Genomic DNA, 20000 nt, shown 5'->3' with positions numbered 1-20000 from the left:
TACATTCAGCAGTGTTTGCTATCTTGAACACACCCCGCTGAGTACCCCAATATTGTTCAAGGGGAATAATGGCTGCACAGGAGCCGTCTCCACCATCTTCCCTGGAAGGCAACAAACCGGGCTTCCCAAAGAAAATTTTGGCCAACAACCTCGAGGACAAGCATTTGTGCAACTCGTGTCAGAAAATCCTGAGAAGGCCTTTACAAGCCCAGTGCGGGCACCGCTTCTGTTCGTTCTGTTTCAACAAAATTGTGAGGTGAGTGGCATCATGGTTGCTAGCGAGCTAGCTAGATGTGTGAGCGTTCAGAGCTTTGACACCAAACCTCATTCAAATATTTTAGGATTTAAGGCTGCCACACACACAGACACACAGATGACGCTATGTACGGCGAAGAACAAGCAGCGATTTACGGCACAAACACGTTAAACAGCTAAACTGCATGCTCGTTATCCACCACTAGCCACTTATCTGGATAAAATCTCAACTTGTCTGTGTGATGGGCTGGCCAGGTCCTCGTAGTCTAGTCCTGTTAACCTCTGTGAGGCTGGCCAGACACCGGAGCAAGCGGTGTACATTTCTAGAAGTTGATCCTGACAGCGTGTCATATGGCCACTATCAGGCTGGCATGTCCGCCGAATTTACTAGAGGGTCCGGCTGCTGTTGAAACCATCAAATATAGAATACCGTGTGTTTACTGTTTGTGGAAAATCGGACCAAAATGAAATTGGGCATTTTTGCCCGGACTTAAGGGTGACCTTTAATCATATGGTGAATAACGTGACTCGGCAAAGGTCTATTCTACAAGCCATACTTGTTTTATTAGTTTTCCAGGTATAAAATGATAAGGATGACAATATATAATAATATAAGTATCGTGCGGATGTAAGAATAGCTTTCATATACAAATCCCAAACACATTGCTCGTGTTTGGATTGACGGCGCAGGGAGATAAAGCTTGGCAATGAGATCACTGATTTCCTTTTCTTTCAGTGCGCATGTGTGCAGTGGAAGCAGACTCTTTCATTAGTGTTAGTAGTTTGGTTAGGTCATTGTACTAAATGCTACTATATATAAAAAACAAGCACTCATAACAAATACTGTTACAAAAGAGGTGATGTCCACAAACCTGTGTCTCTGTTAGTTGTGATGGTGATAATAACAAAAGAGTTATGCAGTTCAAATCAACTTTATTTGTGGTTATTGTGCTAGGCATTCTGAAGTAAGTGATGGTCACTGATTTTTAATGTAACACCTGTTACATGCACAGAAATCAGGTTTAGTCCTTAGAAATCTAGTGAAGATGTCTCTCTGTGTTACAAAAGAAATGACCCATATATTTCTAAATTTACAATTTTATAATTAATTTAAAATGTGTTTAGAATATATGTATATATATATTTATATTTATATAAATAAATGTGATTGTCTAAGTTACAAGCACAGGCAAACAGACTCTTTGTGTTCTAATTGAAAACACAATAGAAACCTTCTGCATAGATCAGACTTCAGGAGGAATTTGGACCGCTGACCTCTGGCTCTCGTATCCTGTTCTTTATGTGAAGTTAGAATGCAGCTGATCTCACAATAATCCAGCTCAGCCAGCCACATTTACTTGACGGACCTGGGTGTTCATTTTCACATTGAGCTGAGAGCCTTGAGCTGTCTTTGTTTACGCTGTCCATGGTGCTGGTGCACGAGGCTGCAGTTGTAGTGACATTGTTTAGCATTAATAATAGAACCGTAAATCCAGGGACTCACTTTTTCCACTAATTCTGGAAACTTTTATTGTTGTGAGTTCTATAAAGGTTATAGCTGTTTGTATGGGATAGTCTCCTAATAACTGGTAAAGGTACCTGACCAGTATGAGGTGTCACTGAAAGCTCCAGCAAAACCATGCGCTGTGAATAAATTCTGACTTTGTGATCCCAGAGTCAAGAATAAACGTGTACATCATCTGAATCACAGTGATGGTAATATTAATTATTCTACTATTTTACAATGGCTGATGGTAGTTTAACATTAATATTATCCTAATGTGTTTTTCCTTTATTTAAGTTCTGGACCACAGAAATGCAGTGCGTGCATAAAAGAAGACTTGTTTGAGGAGCCCACCTCCATTCTCAAGCAAGGTGGTGTAAGTACATCTCCGCCATACTTCACTTAATTTTAGTCTGCACACGACTCTGTTGGTGTGTTAGCATTTTGAGCATTTTGTCATTAGTAAATGTGCTTGATATTGCTGGCTCACAGGTAAAGGGAGACCTGGATGTAAAAACTCTCAAAATAGACCTGAGTCAGCACTGTAACATCAGAGTCAAACAAAAATGTTGTGTCTGCTGTGTAATTCTTGGCAACAACAACAATAGATGGAGCAGCAGCAGTCTGCTGTTTTTTTTTTCTGTGACCATATGTTGCGGAGAAATTAAAGCCAGGAGAGAAAAGTGAGCTCCAGGCTCCAGTAAGCTGATGCAGAGTGCACGTAACACAACCCTGCAGACCGTAAGAGAAGACACGAACACTGACAACAACCCGCCTTTTTCCATCCAGGCTTTCCCTGACAATGCAGCGCGGAGAGAAGTGGAGTCCTTGGCAGCTGTCTGTCCTAATGAAGGATGCACGTGGACAGGAACTGTCAAAGAATTTGAGGTGAATCCCTCAGAGAAACATCCAGCATGTAAACTCAGTGTGTAGCTTCACAACACATTGACATCATTCATGTGTATATTGAAAGACTCAAGGACACATCCAGCAAAGGAAGATGAACAAACTGGTTAATGTTAAAGTTGTTGTATTTTGACTCGGTGTGCAGGTCAATTAGAACATGACTATTTCTTCTTATTGATCATGGATTCAGTTAACCTGCTTGGTTTCAGAATTTTCAATACTAGACAAATAAAATGATCTGTAGTGACTCTAGGGCTGCCTTGTGTGTTAGGGGTCTAGTGGAACCTAAATGTACTGTGCTGTATGTACAGTGGGCTTGCAGATGCTTTATGTTTTTGGTATAGCACAATAAACAAAAGAAAAACCCGAAATAAAAATGTTTTTTATTATTATTTGTATGACTTTGTAGTCAAATAATATTAACTCCAAAGCATGAGTTGTCTGAGCGTTGATTTGACTATATATATATATATATATATATATATATAAACTTTTTTTATTCACCTCCTGCAGGCAAGCCATGAAGGCAACTGTGACTTTATGATCATCTTGTGTCCTTCCTGCAAAGAGCTGATGAGAGCCAATGAACAGGAACGGCACAATGAGAGAGAATGTCCGGAGAGGACGCTGAACTGCAAATACTGCAAAGAACCCTTCCTTTTAAAGAACATCAAGGTCAGGCTCCTTTGTTATCTTTTTAAATATGTTCTTCACTGATGTATGGTATTGCAGTATTGAAATTTGATGCATTCAGTCTAATAAGTCAAAGTCCAGTGAGCTGGATGGCTTATTGGAAGTCTTGATTCCCTGTCACCATTTACCTGCTGTATATATGTTAGGTTCAAACCCCAAACATTTGTATTACACAACCTGTACAAAAGAGACACAGAGAGTTAGATATCTTTTTACTTGCAAGGAGAGTGACCAGAGACTGCTCAGTTACAATCTCCCACGCCACTCTGAAGCAGCTCTGGGTTCTCCTAGCCTTTTATTAGTTGGGAACGCCCTAATACATAGTTACTAAGGGACAAAGGGTTCATGCATCACAAATCTTAGTTTCGTTTTACGATGTCCTTGAACACCTCTAACAACTTCTGTGTGAATGTGTGTGTGTGTCATCTTCGGCCTTTCTTCTTTCTTCCAGTAAAGTGGTTAAACATTAAACATTCTATACATTAGACATTCTATGTGAAGGTCAGGGTTCAACTAAAGTAAGCATACCTTCAAACATAAACACTCATGTGGTTTAAGTTAACTCAAGCAGAAAAACACTCAGGTGATTTAGGTTAACTCAAACAGAAGCATAAATCAACAGGGTAAATGCTACTACACACAGTAAGATACTTAAATCATTATGCACACATAAAGAGTAAGATGTAACTCATATAAACTCATAAAGAAAGAAGTAAAAGTAGGATAACTTATGTACATTGATTCCAACATTTCCCTCCTGTTTATTCACTTTTACTGCTTTATGTTACATCCTTTAATGACCACTTCTGGTTAAGATTTTCGGTCACAAATTCATACATGCAGTATAAAATGGTACACTCAGAGGGATGGATCATCTCAGTCAGGTAGGAAGACAGCCATGTCTTCGTCATCGTCATCCTCATCCTCCTGTGGATTTTCTACAACAAAAGGTAACAGAGCATACACTTCCCGCATCTCTGCTCTAACAGGTGCTATGGCGGTGGTTATCATTCTAGTGCACAATGCTCTAATGCAGGGAATGCAACAACATCCACATAAGGTGAGAATAGCGGCAAATACAGCGATAGACATGATGATGGACATCACCAATTGTTTATACTTGCCAAACATGTCTCCAAAACCGTTCCACAGCGATGTGTCCACTCCAGAATGGTCTTTCATCTTGCTGTTAAGGGATTTTAAGCCTTCCAGAGCCCTGGTAAGGCTGCCATCAGCTGCTGTGTTATTCGGAATGAACGTGCAGCACTGGTCCCCAAAGATGGAACAGACTCCACCTTTCTCTGCCAACAACATATCAACAGCAATACGATTTTGGAAAGCCATTAAAGAGGTAGCGGAAAGCTGCTCGTGAATAGCGGAGAAACCTTCTTCAGTTTTGTTTCCTAATTTCTGCACATTAAAGTGGATGTAGTTGATTCGGTCTACATTTTTATTAATAGTGCACCACCAACATAAAACAGATTCAAAACCTGCAGAAACTTGGTTTACCAGTTTATACTCATCTGGGACGCCCCTGGGTACTCCGATGCTGTCTATGTATGTCGGGTCACCACCCTGCCAAGACCTAGTGGATCTCCTTTTAGCTGTATGGATCCAATGATGAGGCATCGCACTTTTAACATTTTCAGCTAAATCTGAAGCTGAGAGAGGAACGAGGGATACAGGCAGAATCAGTGTTACAGAAGCACACAGTCCTGTGGTTTTAGCTGGTAATACATCAAACAATCTGTCATCTCCACACCACCACCAGATGTCGCTGCGGGACTTTGGCTTGAAGTGCTCACCCACAGTTTCCACAGCATAACATTGTGTGTCATTCAGTCTTCCCAGTCTTTTACCTGTACCTGTACGGTTAACACATGTGAAATTTCCTGCAGCCACTTTGTTAGAAAACTTAGGCTTTTTCCTTTCAGGTGGAGTTAGAGGGTGAATTTTATCCCAAAAGGAACATTTTGCTGACGGAGTAGTATAGTTCATTACATTTACTAGGCATGTCAAATTCAAAGCTGAAGGTACAACCTGTAGGAGTGGTCTAGCACTCAAACACACAACACAATCTGCCTGTGCTGCTTGGGCAGCTTGTTCTGCCATTAAAAGCCAATTATTCTCAAATCCTGAAATGCCAGTAGTAATTTTGAACCATTCATCCGTCTCACCATCTTCCTCCTTAATGATGATTGTCTTTGTCCTTGGTTGGCTTCCTGCCACAACGAGTTTACCCTCCGTGTTGTTGAAAGTCGTGTCCTGTCCTGCACTCAGAAGGGAACATAATCGTAAAATCCAGCATGGATCACGACCTGATATCCAGGCACACAAGTATACTCGTCTACAGTTTTCTCTGTCTAAGAGTACATGTCCAGATTTGACCTTCAATTTTACACTGTCTTTAGTGACCATCAGAGTAGGAATGATTCTCTTAAATTCTTGGGCACACTCAGCCCATCCGTAGGAATTTGGAGCCCAATTCAGATCAGTAGATCTAAAAACTGTACCCCACGACCCGCTTTCACCCCTAGGTGACTTACCGTAGGGAGTGCAATCAAGGTAAAATGTATGTCCGAAATAGTCTTTTGGCTGTGAACGATGAACTGCAGTCTGAAAGGCGGAACTAGGAATAACAATGGTCTGGCTCACAGCTACAGAGTTGTAACACAAAACTACTTCTGGGTTGAAGTCAGGTTGCTGATATTTTTCTGAGCATGGGTGTACAGGAACAAAGTCGATCGCTCTCTTTTCCTTAGCTGATAGTGTCTCATATCTTTCCCATAACAAGATTATAGTTATAGCAACGAGTCCGATTGCTCCTGCTACGGCTACCATCCTCTTATGTGCTGGGGTCAACACCATTTTTCAACACTCCTAAGACTCCTCCTAAATCACCTGCCCAGAGTGGTGGACAATCTTCACCGGGTTTGAGACGACAGCAACCTATGGTTACGGCCCCCTTTGTAGTCGGCCTTTGCTCTGGAGGTGCCTGTTTTGAGAAGTCACTAATCTACACCAAATACCACAGCACTAACACTACAATACAGAGGATGACAGCAACTGCATGCGCTATAATCATAAAAGTTATTTTACTCATGTTTGATTATTTTCTTACAATGAGACAAATGAACCCAAGTACTCCTTTCTGCAACCTTCACTGCTGTGCCAGTTGTTAAAAGTACCTGATACGGGCCTTCCCACTTAGGTGAATGCCAATGTTTCTTCTTTATACTTTTTATCAGGACCCAGTCTCCTGGCTCTACTAGCTGGTCATCCTGTGGGAACACGGAGGATGTATCATCGTTATCGGTCTGATTAAACACCTCTTTTCGTTGCTCCAGCATTTTTCTCATGTAGTCAGCTAAAGTACTTTCGTCATCAGTTTCCCACACATTTTGAAAGAAAGGCAATCTGTAAGGTCTGCCAAACAGAATTTCATAAGGTGTTAGTCCATTTGTACTTGTAATGTTTATGTACAACTTTACTAAATCTAAGCATTTAGTCCATGGTCTGTTTGTCTCTTCCATACATTTCTTAAGTCTATTTTTTATTGTTCCATTCATTCTCTCTACCAAACCTGCGCTCTGTGGATGATAAGCACAATGGTGTTTTAGATCTATACAAAACATTTTGCCTATGTTAGAGATTAGTTGATTTACAAAATGAGAACCATTATCACTGTAGATTTTTTCTGGAATCCCATAGCGAGGAATAATGTCCTTACACAAAGCTTTCGCTACCGTTAGTGCGTCTGGGTTTTTAGTAGGAAATAGTTCAATCCATTTTGAAAAAGAATCAATTATGACTAAACAGTATTTTTTACCTTCACTTTTGTTTAGTTCTATGAAATCCATGTGTATGTGCTGGAACGGATAATCAGGTTTTGGAAACTGTCCTCTTTTTGGTCTCAAATTGCCTTGAGCATTATGTTTTGCACATATCAAACATGCTCTGCAAAAATTTTTTGAATAGGAATTGAATCCATATGTTGTGTACTTTCTGGCCACCAAACTCAACATCCCCCCTGTGGAGACATGTGTTTGCCCATGGCTCCATATAGCGGCCCATTTATATAGATTTTTTGGTAGGATTGGTTTATTTTCTGGTCATGTGTATATTCCCTCTTTTAGTTGTGCCCCCTTTCGTTTCCACTGTTCCAGCTCTTGGTTGGGTGATTGTTGTTGCATATCACGTAGTATGTCATGGTTTAAGCTAGTGTCTGACATACTGAAAACATGGATTTCACCCTGCGCGGCTTCTTTTGCTGTTTTGTCTGCAAATGCATTTCCTCTAGAAATAGGATCAGTCCCGTTTGTGTGTGCTGCACATTTGCATATGGCTAATTGTTTCGGCAAATGTATAGCCTGTAGCAGTTCTGAGAGAAGTTTTGCATGTGTTACTGGTTTTCCCGTAGATGTTATCATGCCTCTATTTTTCCAATGTTGCGCAAATGTATGAGTTGTTGCATATGCGTATTGGCTGTCAGTGTAAATTGTTGCTATTTTGTCTTTCATTAATTTACAAGCTTCAGTGAGAGCTACTAATTCTGCTGCTTGTGCAGAAAAATGTTGAGGGAGTGCCTCTGCTCTCAAAACCTTATCTTGTGTTACGACAGCATAGCCTGTCTTTGTTTTTCCTTTATCATCCTTTTTAGAAGAACCGTCAACAAACAGTGTGTGTCCCTGCTGTAAAGGAATGTCCTTTAAGTCTGCTCTGCTCTTAGCTGTCTGTTCTGATAGAGATTCACAGTCAGGAGGCTCCCCCTCCCCTTCCGTGGGCACGAGTGTAGCCGGGTTAAGTGCTGTGCACCGTTCTATTTTTAGATGTGGCTGTGAGAGTACATGCAGGATAAGTGTCTGGCCGGGGAGAGAAAAGTCATTTTGGTTTGCAATAATAGGGCAGACACAGCATGAGGGACTTTTAAAAGTAACGGATGAAAAAGTACAATGTCTGCACTTGAAATTACAGCTAATGACGCAGCGATCACTGCTCTCACGCAATGAGGCAATGCACATGCTACAGCATCCAACTTTGTCGAGTAGTAGGCAATTGGCCTGAGTTTATTTCCATGCATTTGTGTCAAAACTGAGGTCATGAAATATCCTTTACAATCTACCATTTGCACAAACTCCTTTTGGTAGTCTGGTAAGGCCAATGTGCAGCTGCTTACCATGGCCTGTTTTAAATTGCACAGAGCATTTTCAGCTTCAATTGTCCACTTAAGGCTGTCTGACATTTTCAATTCTTCCTTATACATCAAAGACTGTAATGGTGCAGTTAATTCTGCGTAATTCGGCACCCAACTTCGGCAATAATTAGTCAAACCTAAAAATGACATCATCTGCTTTTTTGTTAGTGGCTTGGGTGCTTGTAGAATTGCAGCTTTTCTCTCCTCCAGTATTGTTCTCCCCCCTGTACATAACTGGTGTCCTAAATATTTTACTTTTTCCTGACAGAACTGTAGTTTGCTTTTGTTTACTTTATGGCCCTCTTGTGCCAAATGTTTTAACAATGCAATCGTGTCCGTTTTACAGCCTGCCTCTGTTTCTGACGCCACGAGAATGTCATCTACATAAGTAAGCAATTGACTCTTACTTGGAGGTTCAAAAGTGGAAAGACTAGAAGCAATTACTTGTGAATAAATAGTTGGACTTTCACAATAACCTTGAGGCAACCTGGTGTATGTGTATCTTTTCCCTTTGAAAGTAAATGCAAACCAGAATTGGCTATCTTTATGCACTGGTACCGAAAAGAATGCATTGCTTATGTCTATCACAGTAAAATATTTAGCTTTTGGATTCAGTGAATTTAATAGTGTATGTGGGTCTGCTACGCATGGAGACCTCTGAATTACTGCATTATTCACTGCTACCAAATCCTGAACCATCCTCCACCCTGTAGATGGAGGCGCCTTTTTCACTGGAAAAATAGGCGTGTTCACTGGGGAGTCTGCGCATTCTATCAATACACCTGCTTTCTTTAAATCCTCAATTACCGGTTCTATTCCTTCCATTGCATCAGGCTTTAAAGGATACTGTTTTATTCTAGGACGATGTTCTGTTTTGGGCCTGATTATTACCGGTTGTGCTCGTTTCACTAGTCCTACATCCGTGGGTCCTTGTGACCATAGTTCAGAGGGAACTTGTTTCAATAAATTTTCCTGCTCATCAGTGAAGAAAATGTATCACTTTTCAGTTTCAGCCAAATGTACTCCTGCTTGGACAGTTACAGTCCAGAATAATGCTTTTCTGGTCAGTTCAGTTGAATCACTATACCAGGTGTTTACACCTGTTGCTGTCCAATCACAAGCTTTCTCTCCTCTATTCACTAGCTGTCCGAGATCTCTCCATCTAGCATGTGTGTGTTTACATAGAGAGATGTGCATGTGGTTCCAGTGTTGTCTGTACAAAGTTTTAACTTGATCTGGTACAGTGACTGCAGCTGCAGCATTTGCTATACCATCAGAATACAAGTATGTCACTGTCACTTTAGCAGGTGTGACTTTATCCAAACGTTCTTTATACTTAGGATCAATGTGGTCAGTGTACCACATGGTGATATGCAAATCATTTGGTGACATTTGATCCTGAACCTGCCTCACCGCTCCTTTCCCTTCATTCATAAGAGAATCTCCCATAGAAATGGGTGGCCCGTTAGGGACGTCAAGTGTATAGTAGTAATTAGGTTTCCCTGTCCCTTGCACTACATATACTTCATCTGGTTTCTGTCTGATCATTTTTAATCCTTCAGATGTTGGTACAATGGCTAGGCCTAGAGAAACTAAGGCATCTCTTCCAAGCAAATTTACTGGACATTCTGGCAGCCACAAAACTGATAGCTGACATGATTTTCCTTTCGGGTCTCTAAGCCATATAGGTTCTGTTTCTTGAACCATTTTAATAGCACCTTGTGCTGATCGTACAGTAGAATAATTAGGGCCCAATGAAAGGTGCGGTAGCTTTTCTCTAATTGTGGTCCTGCACGCTCCAGTGTCACAAAGAAATTTAACTGGAGTGCCTTGTACCATTATAGTGATCTCTGGCCTTATTTTTTCCTCAAAAAACAAATCCTCTAGATTTAACACTTCCTCTCCTTCATCAACCTCTCCCTCAGGTTCTCCTTCTAACTGTGTATGTTCTAGTCATGCTGTCCCGTGACTGTGGGGGGAGGGATTGCTTCTGCAATCTCTCGCTATGTGGCCTTCCTTTCCGCATGACCAGCACGCTCTGGGGTTATCAGTTGAGCGTGACCTAAAACCTCCTCTGCCTCTGGCCCTACCGCGTCCGCGACCTCGACCTCTGGCTTGTTGATAAAACACAGCTGGCTCTTCTTCTTCCTGATAGAAGACCAACTCCTTTTTTCCTTTTTTGCTGCTAATGACTTTCTCCGCATGCAGGGCATGATTTACATACTCTGCGAGTGTTCCCCCGCTCATGCCTATATAATGACGACTTACCCACCCACTAATCTCTGGTAGTGAGCCTGAGTGTAAAGCGTTTTTTAGCTGTTGTTTATAAGCTCCATCATCAGCGTCATTCATCTCTAGACCACTGTGCGCTCTAAAAATTTTCTCCATCCTTACTCTGTACTCCTCAAACGGCTCCTCTGGCTTTTGTTTACACCTTCCAATTTCAGTGTAATTTGCTCTCCTTCTATATCTGTTTCTGATCCGGTCTAAAAGCGGATTCACATTTCCATTTAATTCCCCACTCTCAGGAGGATGAATCTGGCCTTGTGCATCAGTAGGGGAATAATTTCCTTTTACATAAAACCAGTCAGGACCTGTCAAGGTCATCCAAATTTGCTGAACTTCTGCTCCATTTAAATGATATGATTGTCGCAGATTTTCCATTTGTGTGATGCATTCCTCAACATCCTCCTTAGGGTGCGGAATCCCCTCAACTGCTTTTTTAACATCACTTTGAGTCCAAGTTCTGAATACTCTAATTACCTCTCTCTCACCCTCCTTACGCTGTCCTGCTATTTTGATCCAGACCTGCGTGTGTTCATAACCTTCTTTTTTCAATTTATTTTTATCATCTTTACATTTGAGCCTAATTTTGAGTTGTAGGTCTTTTACATTAGTAGTTGATAGTTTACCATTAAAACTATACCTTTTTATCCAATGACCTAACGGTTCTATCGCGGCTTCATCTGCCTTTTGGACTATTTTCCAATCTTTACAAGTTAACTCATCAATTAACTTTTGTCGGGTTTTGCTTTGCCCCTTCCCCATTTTGATCTAGATGTTGGATCCAGTGGGTCTTAATACCTGCTGTATTCTATCACTGGATTTCTTTCAACAAGATGGCAATCAATAACCTTTTGTGGTAAAACTCACTTCAACCTTTTCAGGTGGAGTTTTCTTGCCTACATGCATCCACAAAGGCTCACCATTTGAGTCTTGTTGTTTTATATGAAATATAATTACCTAGTGGTAATTATGTTTCCATTCACACATTCACTTTCACACCTTTTTGTTCGAACGTGCACTTCACTTTTTAATTTTAACACAGTTGCCAAACAGGTTCCGCTGTCCTACGTAGAATTTAACTAGTCGTTTTAAACTAGGGGAGTCTACCCTCCTGCGGACTTTTTTACTTGACCTGATAGAGTCTAGAATTGTCAGGGTTTTATTCACTTTTTCACTTCTTCAACACACAGAGGATTTCACCATCCTCTTGTCAACACACAGAGGATTTCACCATCCTCTTGTACTTCTTATCTTTTACTGCGCGCGTCTTTCACACATTCCCCCTTTTTAAGGAAATCTATGCTCACACTCGTCTGTGTCTCCTGGACTTTCCGTCAACCATCGGACCCCAGCCCACGAGGGAGGGACCAGTCCCGGAAAGGGTCTCAAGCAGTGGCCACTGTCTTTCTCTGGATCTCACCTCGTTCGCTGGGATCGTCAGGTATCTTGGAATCCGGCTCGAAGGACCAATTAAATGTTAGGTTCAAACCCCAAACATTTGTATTACACAACCTGTACAAAAGAGACACAGAGAGTTAGATATCTTTTTACTTGCAAGGAGAGTGACCAGAGACTGCTCAGTTACAATCTCCCACGCCACTCTGAAGCAGCTCTGGGTTCTCCTAGCCTTTTATTAGTTGGGAACGCCCTAATACATAGTTACTAAGGGACAAAGGGTTCATGCATCACAAATCTTAGTTTCGTTTTACGATGTCCTTGAACACCTCTAACAACTTCTGTGTGAATGTGTGTGTGTGTCATCTTCGGCCTTTCTTCTTTCTTCCAGTAAAGTGGTTAAACATTAAACATTCTATACATTAGACATTCTATGTGAAGGTCAGGGTTCAACTAAAGTAAGCATACCTTCAAACATAAACACTCATGTGGTTTAAGTTAACTCAAGCAGAAAAAACACTCAGGTGATTTAGGTTAACTCAAACAGAAGCATAAATCAACAGGGTAAATGCTACTACACACAGTAAGATACTTAAATCATTATGCACACATAAAGAGTAAGATGTAACTCATATAAACTCATAAAGAAAGAAGTAAAAGTAGGATAACTTATGTACATTGATTCCAACAATATACCATTATAGTACATTTGGGTCAGATTTTTTCCTCCTCCTCAGAGAGACGCAAATCTGCACACAGTCATGATGCAGATGTTTTTAGATTCACTTTAGAATACTAAGGCTTCACAAGTCTGTTTTTATCACTATTGTTTTGCATATAAAGCACTCGAAATCTACTTAAATCTTGGTGCTGGTTACACCACAACTTTAAAGGTTTTCGTCTGTTTTGTCAATATATTCCAGTGGTTGTACTCACCAACATTGTTCACCCTGTTTACATCAAAAGCCACAAAATTCTGGCAGGATAGTTATCAACATATGGACAGCTTCTATAAACACTACACAGCACTACAGCATTTCAGGTGTGAATGTTGTTTGTTAGGAGCTGGGGCTTGGACAAGGTTCAATTTCTTATAAAAAGGCTGTAAGATACAGCACGTGTTTCATTTTGGGGTCAGCATTCTTTCACCAAGGGACACTTTTGTCACACCAATTACAATTGGCCTTTGAAATCTATGTAAAAGTACATTTCCTTTCATTGTGAACTAACTTTATTTCTTCTTCCAGGCTCATGATGAAATCTGTCCTAAGTACCCTATGATCTGTGAGGGTTGTGCAAAGAAAAAGATCCCCAGAGAAAAGGTATTCCAGAAAGTTCAATGTATTTCTTTCATAATTCTATTAGATTGAGCTCATTGACCATTTAGCCAGCGATCAAATTCTGCAACGTAATCTATAGATCATTAGCTTCTTTCATTTTTGTTTTGTTTTGCAGTATGTGGACCATATTAAGTTCTGCAGTAAATTTAAAGCACCATGCAGATTTCATGTTGTTGGCTGCGATACGTCTGTAAGTAGACATTTTTGTCATAATTTGCTATTTGTGTATCACTTGCTAATTTCATTACAACCTTTTGGATCATTTAATAACTTGGCAAATCTAACAGAATCTCTCTCTTAGAGGAGAGATTCAGAGATAGAACAAACAGAGTGATGTCTGAATTAAAGGTGTAACTCTTAGATTAAACAGATAAACACAGGTCTTTTTTCTGTTCTTGAGTTTAAACGATCATTGCCAAGGTATTACATTGTTCCGCAGTTATTATGATGTTGGTTGCTACATGCGTGTAAACAGATCCTGTGTTGTTGAGTGTGACGCATGCATAAAGTCTAAACATATATAAAGTATTCACATTGCTGGACTTTTTCATGTATTTACAATAACACATGAAATGGAAGTGCCATGTTCTTGTTTATTACAAATATAAAATCTATATTGAAGGGCATTATTTATCCTTTCACATCAATATGTGAAAGACATTTTAATCAGCTATTTTTTCATAAAATAGCTGATTAACTGCTACCTGTTCTACTGTAACAGTAATGTTTTGTGCCAGAGAAGACACGAATTTATGGACTAAATACTTAAGGAAAGGAAGGACATCAAAATATTTTTCTATTGTCAGTGTGGTTAGTCATAGAAAGCGGGAATGAATACTTTGTATAGTATCCAATATTCTCTCCATAAGTTTCTTTGCTGCATGTTTGTATGATGTTCTTCTTCTGTGTTTCATACAAATCATCACACATTGATAAGCATGGATGAAGACTTTCTTAATGTGCTTGTATTACTATACTCTCTGAATCTAAGGTGGAGAAAGAAAAGATCCACGACCATGAGAGACAGTGTTCATATGAACACCTCAACCTGCTCCTGCATTTCATCATGGGCATCAAGGTGAGTCTTGAGAGCCTGCAACCCCAGAGCCTGGAGGTAGCCAGCCAAAAGCTGCAGGAGCTCCACCAGTCCCTTAGGGACCTTGAGATGAAAATGAGCCAGCTCGGTGGGGGTGGTGCAGCTCCCGTGCAGGGGGCTTGTGCCCCTACCCTGGCCACCTCTTTCACCCCACTACCCAGCGCCATGGGTGCCGCCCTGGAACTGCAACTCCAAAGTGAAAAGACCAAGGTGGTCGAGCTGAGCCGGCGCTGCCAGGAGCTGGAGCTCAAATTGAACACGTTTGAAAACATCGTCTGTGTCCTCAACCGGGAGATGGAGCGCTCCTGCACCACCATGGATGCCTACAACCGCCAACACAGACTAGACCAGGACAAGATTGAGATCCTCAACAACAAGGTGAGAAATAAAACACAATCTCTACATAACCTGATGATGTCTTTTGAATAACACTGACTAAAAACTTGTTGGGCATGTTTTACAACTTCATGCATTTTGATTGCATGCAGTTATTTGTTTAGGTTACCTTACATTTTATCAAAGCATCTAGTGATACTTGCAATTACAAACATCATGGAGCATCAGTTGCAGTGATACAGACTGCTGCTGTGCTGCAGGTTCGTCAGCTAGAGAGGACTGTTAGCCTGAGGGACCTGTCCATCGTGGAGATGGAGGGGAAAATGAGGGAGATGTCTGCAGCCACGTACGACGGCATCTTTGTCTGGAAGATCTCTGATTTCACCAAGAAGAGGCAGGATGCTGTGGCTGGTCGCGCTCCAGCTATGTTCTCTCCTGGTAATCACTTCGTACAGTGATTAAGAATGTTCTGTTCCTTTGTAGCATCATGACACATGACATATTATGTTTTCCAGCCTTTTATACAAGTAAATACGGCTACAAGATGTGCCTGCGGATCTACCTGAACGGCGATGGGACGGGCCGCGGCACTCATCTGTCTCTGTTCTTTGTGGTGATGAGAGGACACAGTGATGCTCTGCTCAAGTGGCCTTTCAATCAGAAGGTAAATGATTAGAAGAACTGTAGTATGATAGTATAGTTATTTATATATAATATATTCAACACAAAATCAACAGTGCATGTTAAGAAAAAAAGTTATTATCTTTATCATTTTATAAATTACAAAATTTTTTTTATTATTTTTGCATTAATTATTATCTCCTTACAGGCTACATGCATAACATACTTGTTAATAATACAGCACTTGACCTAGCTTCATGTTTGTTCCTAAACTGTAGTAGCTGTCAAAGTACCAAGGGCAATAGGTGTGTGAATTCTGGTCAATATAAACACCCTCTGAGACCCCAAATGTGCCTGATGCAGCAATTGTATAGACAAAAGCTAGCTGTCCCCAATGAAAGACGCTCTCAAAGTGGACCCTTAGCGGGTCCAGTTTTTCCATCACAGCAGATGTAAGTCCACATAAAATCTGTACCCAGGTCACCCTCATGCTGCTCGACCAGAACAACAGGGAGCACATAATCGATGCCTTCCGGCCCGATATCTCCTCCTCGTCCTTCCAGAGGCCTGTCAGTGACATGAACATCGCCAGCGGTTGCCCGCTCTTCTGTCCCCTCTCCAAGCTGGACTCTAAAAACTCCTACATTCGTGACGATACAATCTTCATTAAGGCCATTGTTGACCTCACTGGGCTCTAGGCAGCAGATGAGGAAATATATATCCAACCCTGCCTCTTGTTGCTACTAACCTGTTTGAACCAACAGGCTTTTTTCTATCACCAGTAACTGGCATTTCTCCTTTGGGTCTGTCTAGTTCCTTTGGTTTCGGTATGAAATGTTGGCGGCAATATGCAAAACCAGAGCAAGTAGTTTTTGGCCATAGTGGTCCTCTACACGTGCATAGCCATTGCTACTACCAGTGGAACTGAGCTTTCCTTTTTTTTCAACAAAATGGTGTTTACCAACCAAAGTGACTGCTGGAGCGACTATAACATATTACAGGGGTGTAACGGTGCACAAACTTCACATCGTGGTTTTGGCAGAGCAGAGACAAGAAAAAAAGTCTTTAACATGGTTTGATTTATTAAAAAATACCTCTGTTACTCTGCAGTGCATTGCTGTGTCAGTTCAACCCCACGGTTCTACATTTCTATCCTCAGCTGCTTTGAAAGAAACAGATCTTCATTTTCATCTCTGCATAGACCAGAGCTAAGCTCAGCATGACATGTTACTAATGTGTTAAGGTTTCCTTTAGTGCTTGTGTATAAAATTTGGTTTGTGCATTACATTCCTCAGTCTGTGCACTGAACCATAACATCCATCCCATGAGTTCAGTTCACGTACCGTTACACCTCTGAAACATGCCAGTCTTTGGCAGATGACATGATTTTTGTCAGCCCAGCATTCGTACTGCTAAAAGCATTCCAAGGCTTACGTGGAAAATTATGCTTGTGAAATAACCACACAGTTACAACAGTCTCTAATGTGAAGCCATTGTGCTATGGCTTCTTGTAACCAAGGTAAGGCTCATCATGTTCAGTTTCACATTAAAAGGAAATGGTCATACTTTGATGAAACTCTTGCTGTGACCCCATAGGTGGCGTAAATAACTAGTATTAAACTCCAAAACGAGCTAAAAGCAACGTGCGCAATCTAAAACTAAGACCAGCATTCTTTCCTGCTTTGGTTCCATGAGAAAACATCTGACTCTTTAGCTAGTTGGATGCTTTATTGCATTGGCCAGCTATCTGCTAATGTGTCTCCACGCATCGTACAGTGGCTTTATCAGGACTTACTCACAGCTTGGACCATAACAGGAAAATTATGGGGTGGAAATTTAAAACAGTTTGCTAAAAAACACATCATAGAGTTGAGGAGAACTCTAATAGTTATAATTATCTGTACACATGTCACAACGAGTGACACATGTATTTTATTGACCAATTGCTCATAAATAAATACCACACCTTTTAAAAAAAAATTAAAAACTGAAACTAGTGAGCCTTAGAACAGTGCCATCATAGGGATGTAGATTCAAAGACACAGCAATAGATCGAGCAGGACCAGTCGCTTGTGCTTGCTGTTGGTGTGTATTTCCTGACATTTGATGTTTATTTCTGACATTTCTGCATCTAAAAAGCTGGTTCCAATAACAGTGTAGCGACCTTGTAGCCTACAGAATGCCGCTCTGCTTTGCACACTGTAGTATAGTTGGAACTCGTTTATAGTGTCTTTAACATCTATGCCTCCGACTGCGGAGTTCTTTGTTCATTGGTAATCATTTGTGGTGGTGGACATTGCTTGAATTCCATGAATTCTGAGTGCAACATTTCTGTTATGAATGTTTCTATGTGTGTGTGTGTGTGTACTGTTCCATTTCTTCGCAGATAGTTCAGTGTTGGTGTCATGTCAGATCTGTGGAGGACACACCGTAGCTTGCAATAGTTTCTGGGTAGTTTACCCTGAAAACATTTACTACAATGGTAGTCAAGCTGAGATGCCCAAATGGAAATATGACATATTTTATTAGAAATAAACATATATTTACATACGTGTTCTAACAAATTCTACGAATATCTTTTGATAGTAAACTTTTGGCTTTTTGAAATATTTGTTGAACAGTTCAAACAGTATGAAGGCCGCCTCCAGCACGATGTCTGTGATTGTGGTCCACTCATTGTTCACCTGTGAGATTGTTGTTTTGGAATGGCCTCTGTTGGATTAATGCATCTCAACCTGGGAGCCTCCAGCTCCTCAGAGTAAGTTGGTCCCTTACAATGCTCCAGTGAAATGTGGAGAAAGGTGACTTAGTCAGCACTGAGATATTGGGCTAAGGGATGATGATGCCTCAGAGTAGGAAGACTACTACAAAGAGGCATGAAATGACTAAGTGACAAAGCTCTGAGTAACTAACACAAATGACCAAAACAGGATGTAAATGGCCACAAAGAGCAACATGACCAAAAATGAGCACAGAGTGACACACAGAGACATATAACCACAAAATGAAGCAAAATAATGATAAAAAGACAGAAAAGTGACGTATGGATGACACGTTTCTGTTTGTTTCTGTACTGCTGGTGTCATTGTCTCTTAATCTGCCCATCACTGTGGAGTATTTTAAGTGGCCAACTTGATATTTTAAATTATGTTATATAACCCTGATGCTGTAATGTTACTAAGAGTGTAAACATCTGGACAGTAGAACACTTTGTGAGTTATATTTCCATATGGGTGGTGTCTCTGTGCATAGAGGCTGTATGCTGGGATGAGAGAAACGCTTGATGTTATTGTATTATTCTCCTATTTTTGGCTTTCCTCGCAGCTTTGAACTGACCTACTTTTTACAGAAAAAGAAGTGCCTGTACCTTTTTTTTTAATTTGATGTTTCAATCGCCCATAGAGTCAAGAATGTGCATTTTTTTGTGTGTTTCAAACTTAACAAAATGTGAAAATGATTTTGCAGTGGTTATTTTTGTTTTTTCCTTCATGAAGCCCCTTTACTTAGATGTGCTACGTGACTAAGAATGTTTCTCTTTGCATACATAGAACTAGTGAATGTGTTAAAAAAAAAAAGAGGTCAGAACATTACGAACACACAGATTTTGTGCATTTTCATCCAAACGCCTCCGGCATGTTTTTACACCTCTGACATCTCTCTGTGCATGAGACGTGTCAGCAGGAACACATAACATATATTTAGCACTGGTTCTTATATTAAACCAGCATTTTAAGTTATTTATGATTTCTTAATCAATATATTATACGACATACAAGTGTGTGATATCATTTTAACGGTGCTTTGGCTGCGTGAGTTTGAAGTGTGTGTGTGAGAAAAGTTAAACATATCTAAATATTATATAGATTGTATGTATTGAAGAAAACATGCTTAAATGGTGAGACAGTTTAAAAGCATGTGTTGGTCTGTTTGGTTGAAGATGCACTCTGATCATTACAGCTCCTCTTTTTTTCTCTCCTCTACAACATATCGTTGCATTTTCCGTGGACTACATTTTTGCACGTGAGACCGCGGCCTCAAATAAATTAGCTGCTACATTTATTCGAACCTACAGCGTGTGATGCAACCTTGCAGCATTCATCTTTCATGCAGATGTGGGCCAGGATTTGAGAATGATTCCATCACAAAAGGGCTTCACATTTCATTTCCATCTGCTAGATGTCACACACAGGCATGCACATGTGTCAGTCACTGTTTAATAGGTTAGACAGAAACCTTCATGAAACTCCAGCTGGTATCACATTTGAGCCGGTTGAAGTTATGCTGTATCAGCGATACTAACTTGTAGAAATGCCACACTGCCTCACTGTTATTTCAACAGACTAAACAATATGTCGTGATGTGTGTGTGTGTGTG

At 40.6% G+C, this 20000-nt stretch overlaps 1 protein-coding gene across 1 annotated transcript; it reads left to right on the top strand.

The window, feature by feature from the left end:
- The first annotated feature begins 68 nt into the window (after positions 1–68).
- On the top strand, positions 69–16597 carry traf2a (Tnf receptor-associated factor 2a). Its single transcript, XM_028415136.1, has 10 exons — positions 69–256; positions 2057–2135; positions 2549–2647; positions 3179–3340; positions 13481–13555; positions 13689–13763; positions 14565–15047; positions 15266–15443; positions 15521–15669; positions 16106–16597. Exons 1-10 carry the CDS (start codon positions 69–71, stop codon positions 16322–16324), a joined length of 1707 nt encoding a protein of 568 aa, XP_028270937.1. The 3' UTR covers positions 16325–16597.
- Positions 16598–20000: the final 3403 nt, after the last annotated feature.

Source organism: Parambassis ranga, chromosome 9 (genome assembly GCF_900634625.1).
Source record: "Parambassis ranga chromosome 9, fParRan2.1, whole genome shotgun sequence".
NCBI classification, from domain to species: Eukaryota; Metazoa; Chordata; class Actinopteri; family Ambassidae; genus Parambassis; species Parambassis ranga.
Note: the sequence above shows the minus strand (reverse complement) of the source record. Positions and strands in the feature narration are given on the sequence as shown.

Excerpts from the sequence above, each read along its gene's own strand:
- traf2a (XM_028415136.1), top strand. The coding sequence starts at position 69 with ATGGCTGCACAGGAGCCGTCTCCACCATCTTCCCTGGAAGGCAACAAA. Across the intron at positions 2,136-2,548 it reads CCATTCTCAAGCAAGGTGGT|GCTTTCCCTGACAATGCAGC; the intron begins GTAAGTACATCT and ends TTTTCCATCCAG. Across the intron at positions 13,556-13,688 it reads AAAAGATCCCCAGAGAAAAG|TATGTGGACCATATTAAGTT; the intron begins GTATTCCAGAAA and ends TTTGTTTTGCAG.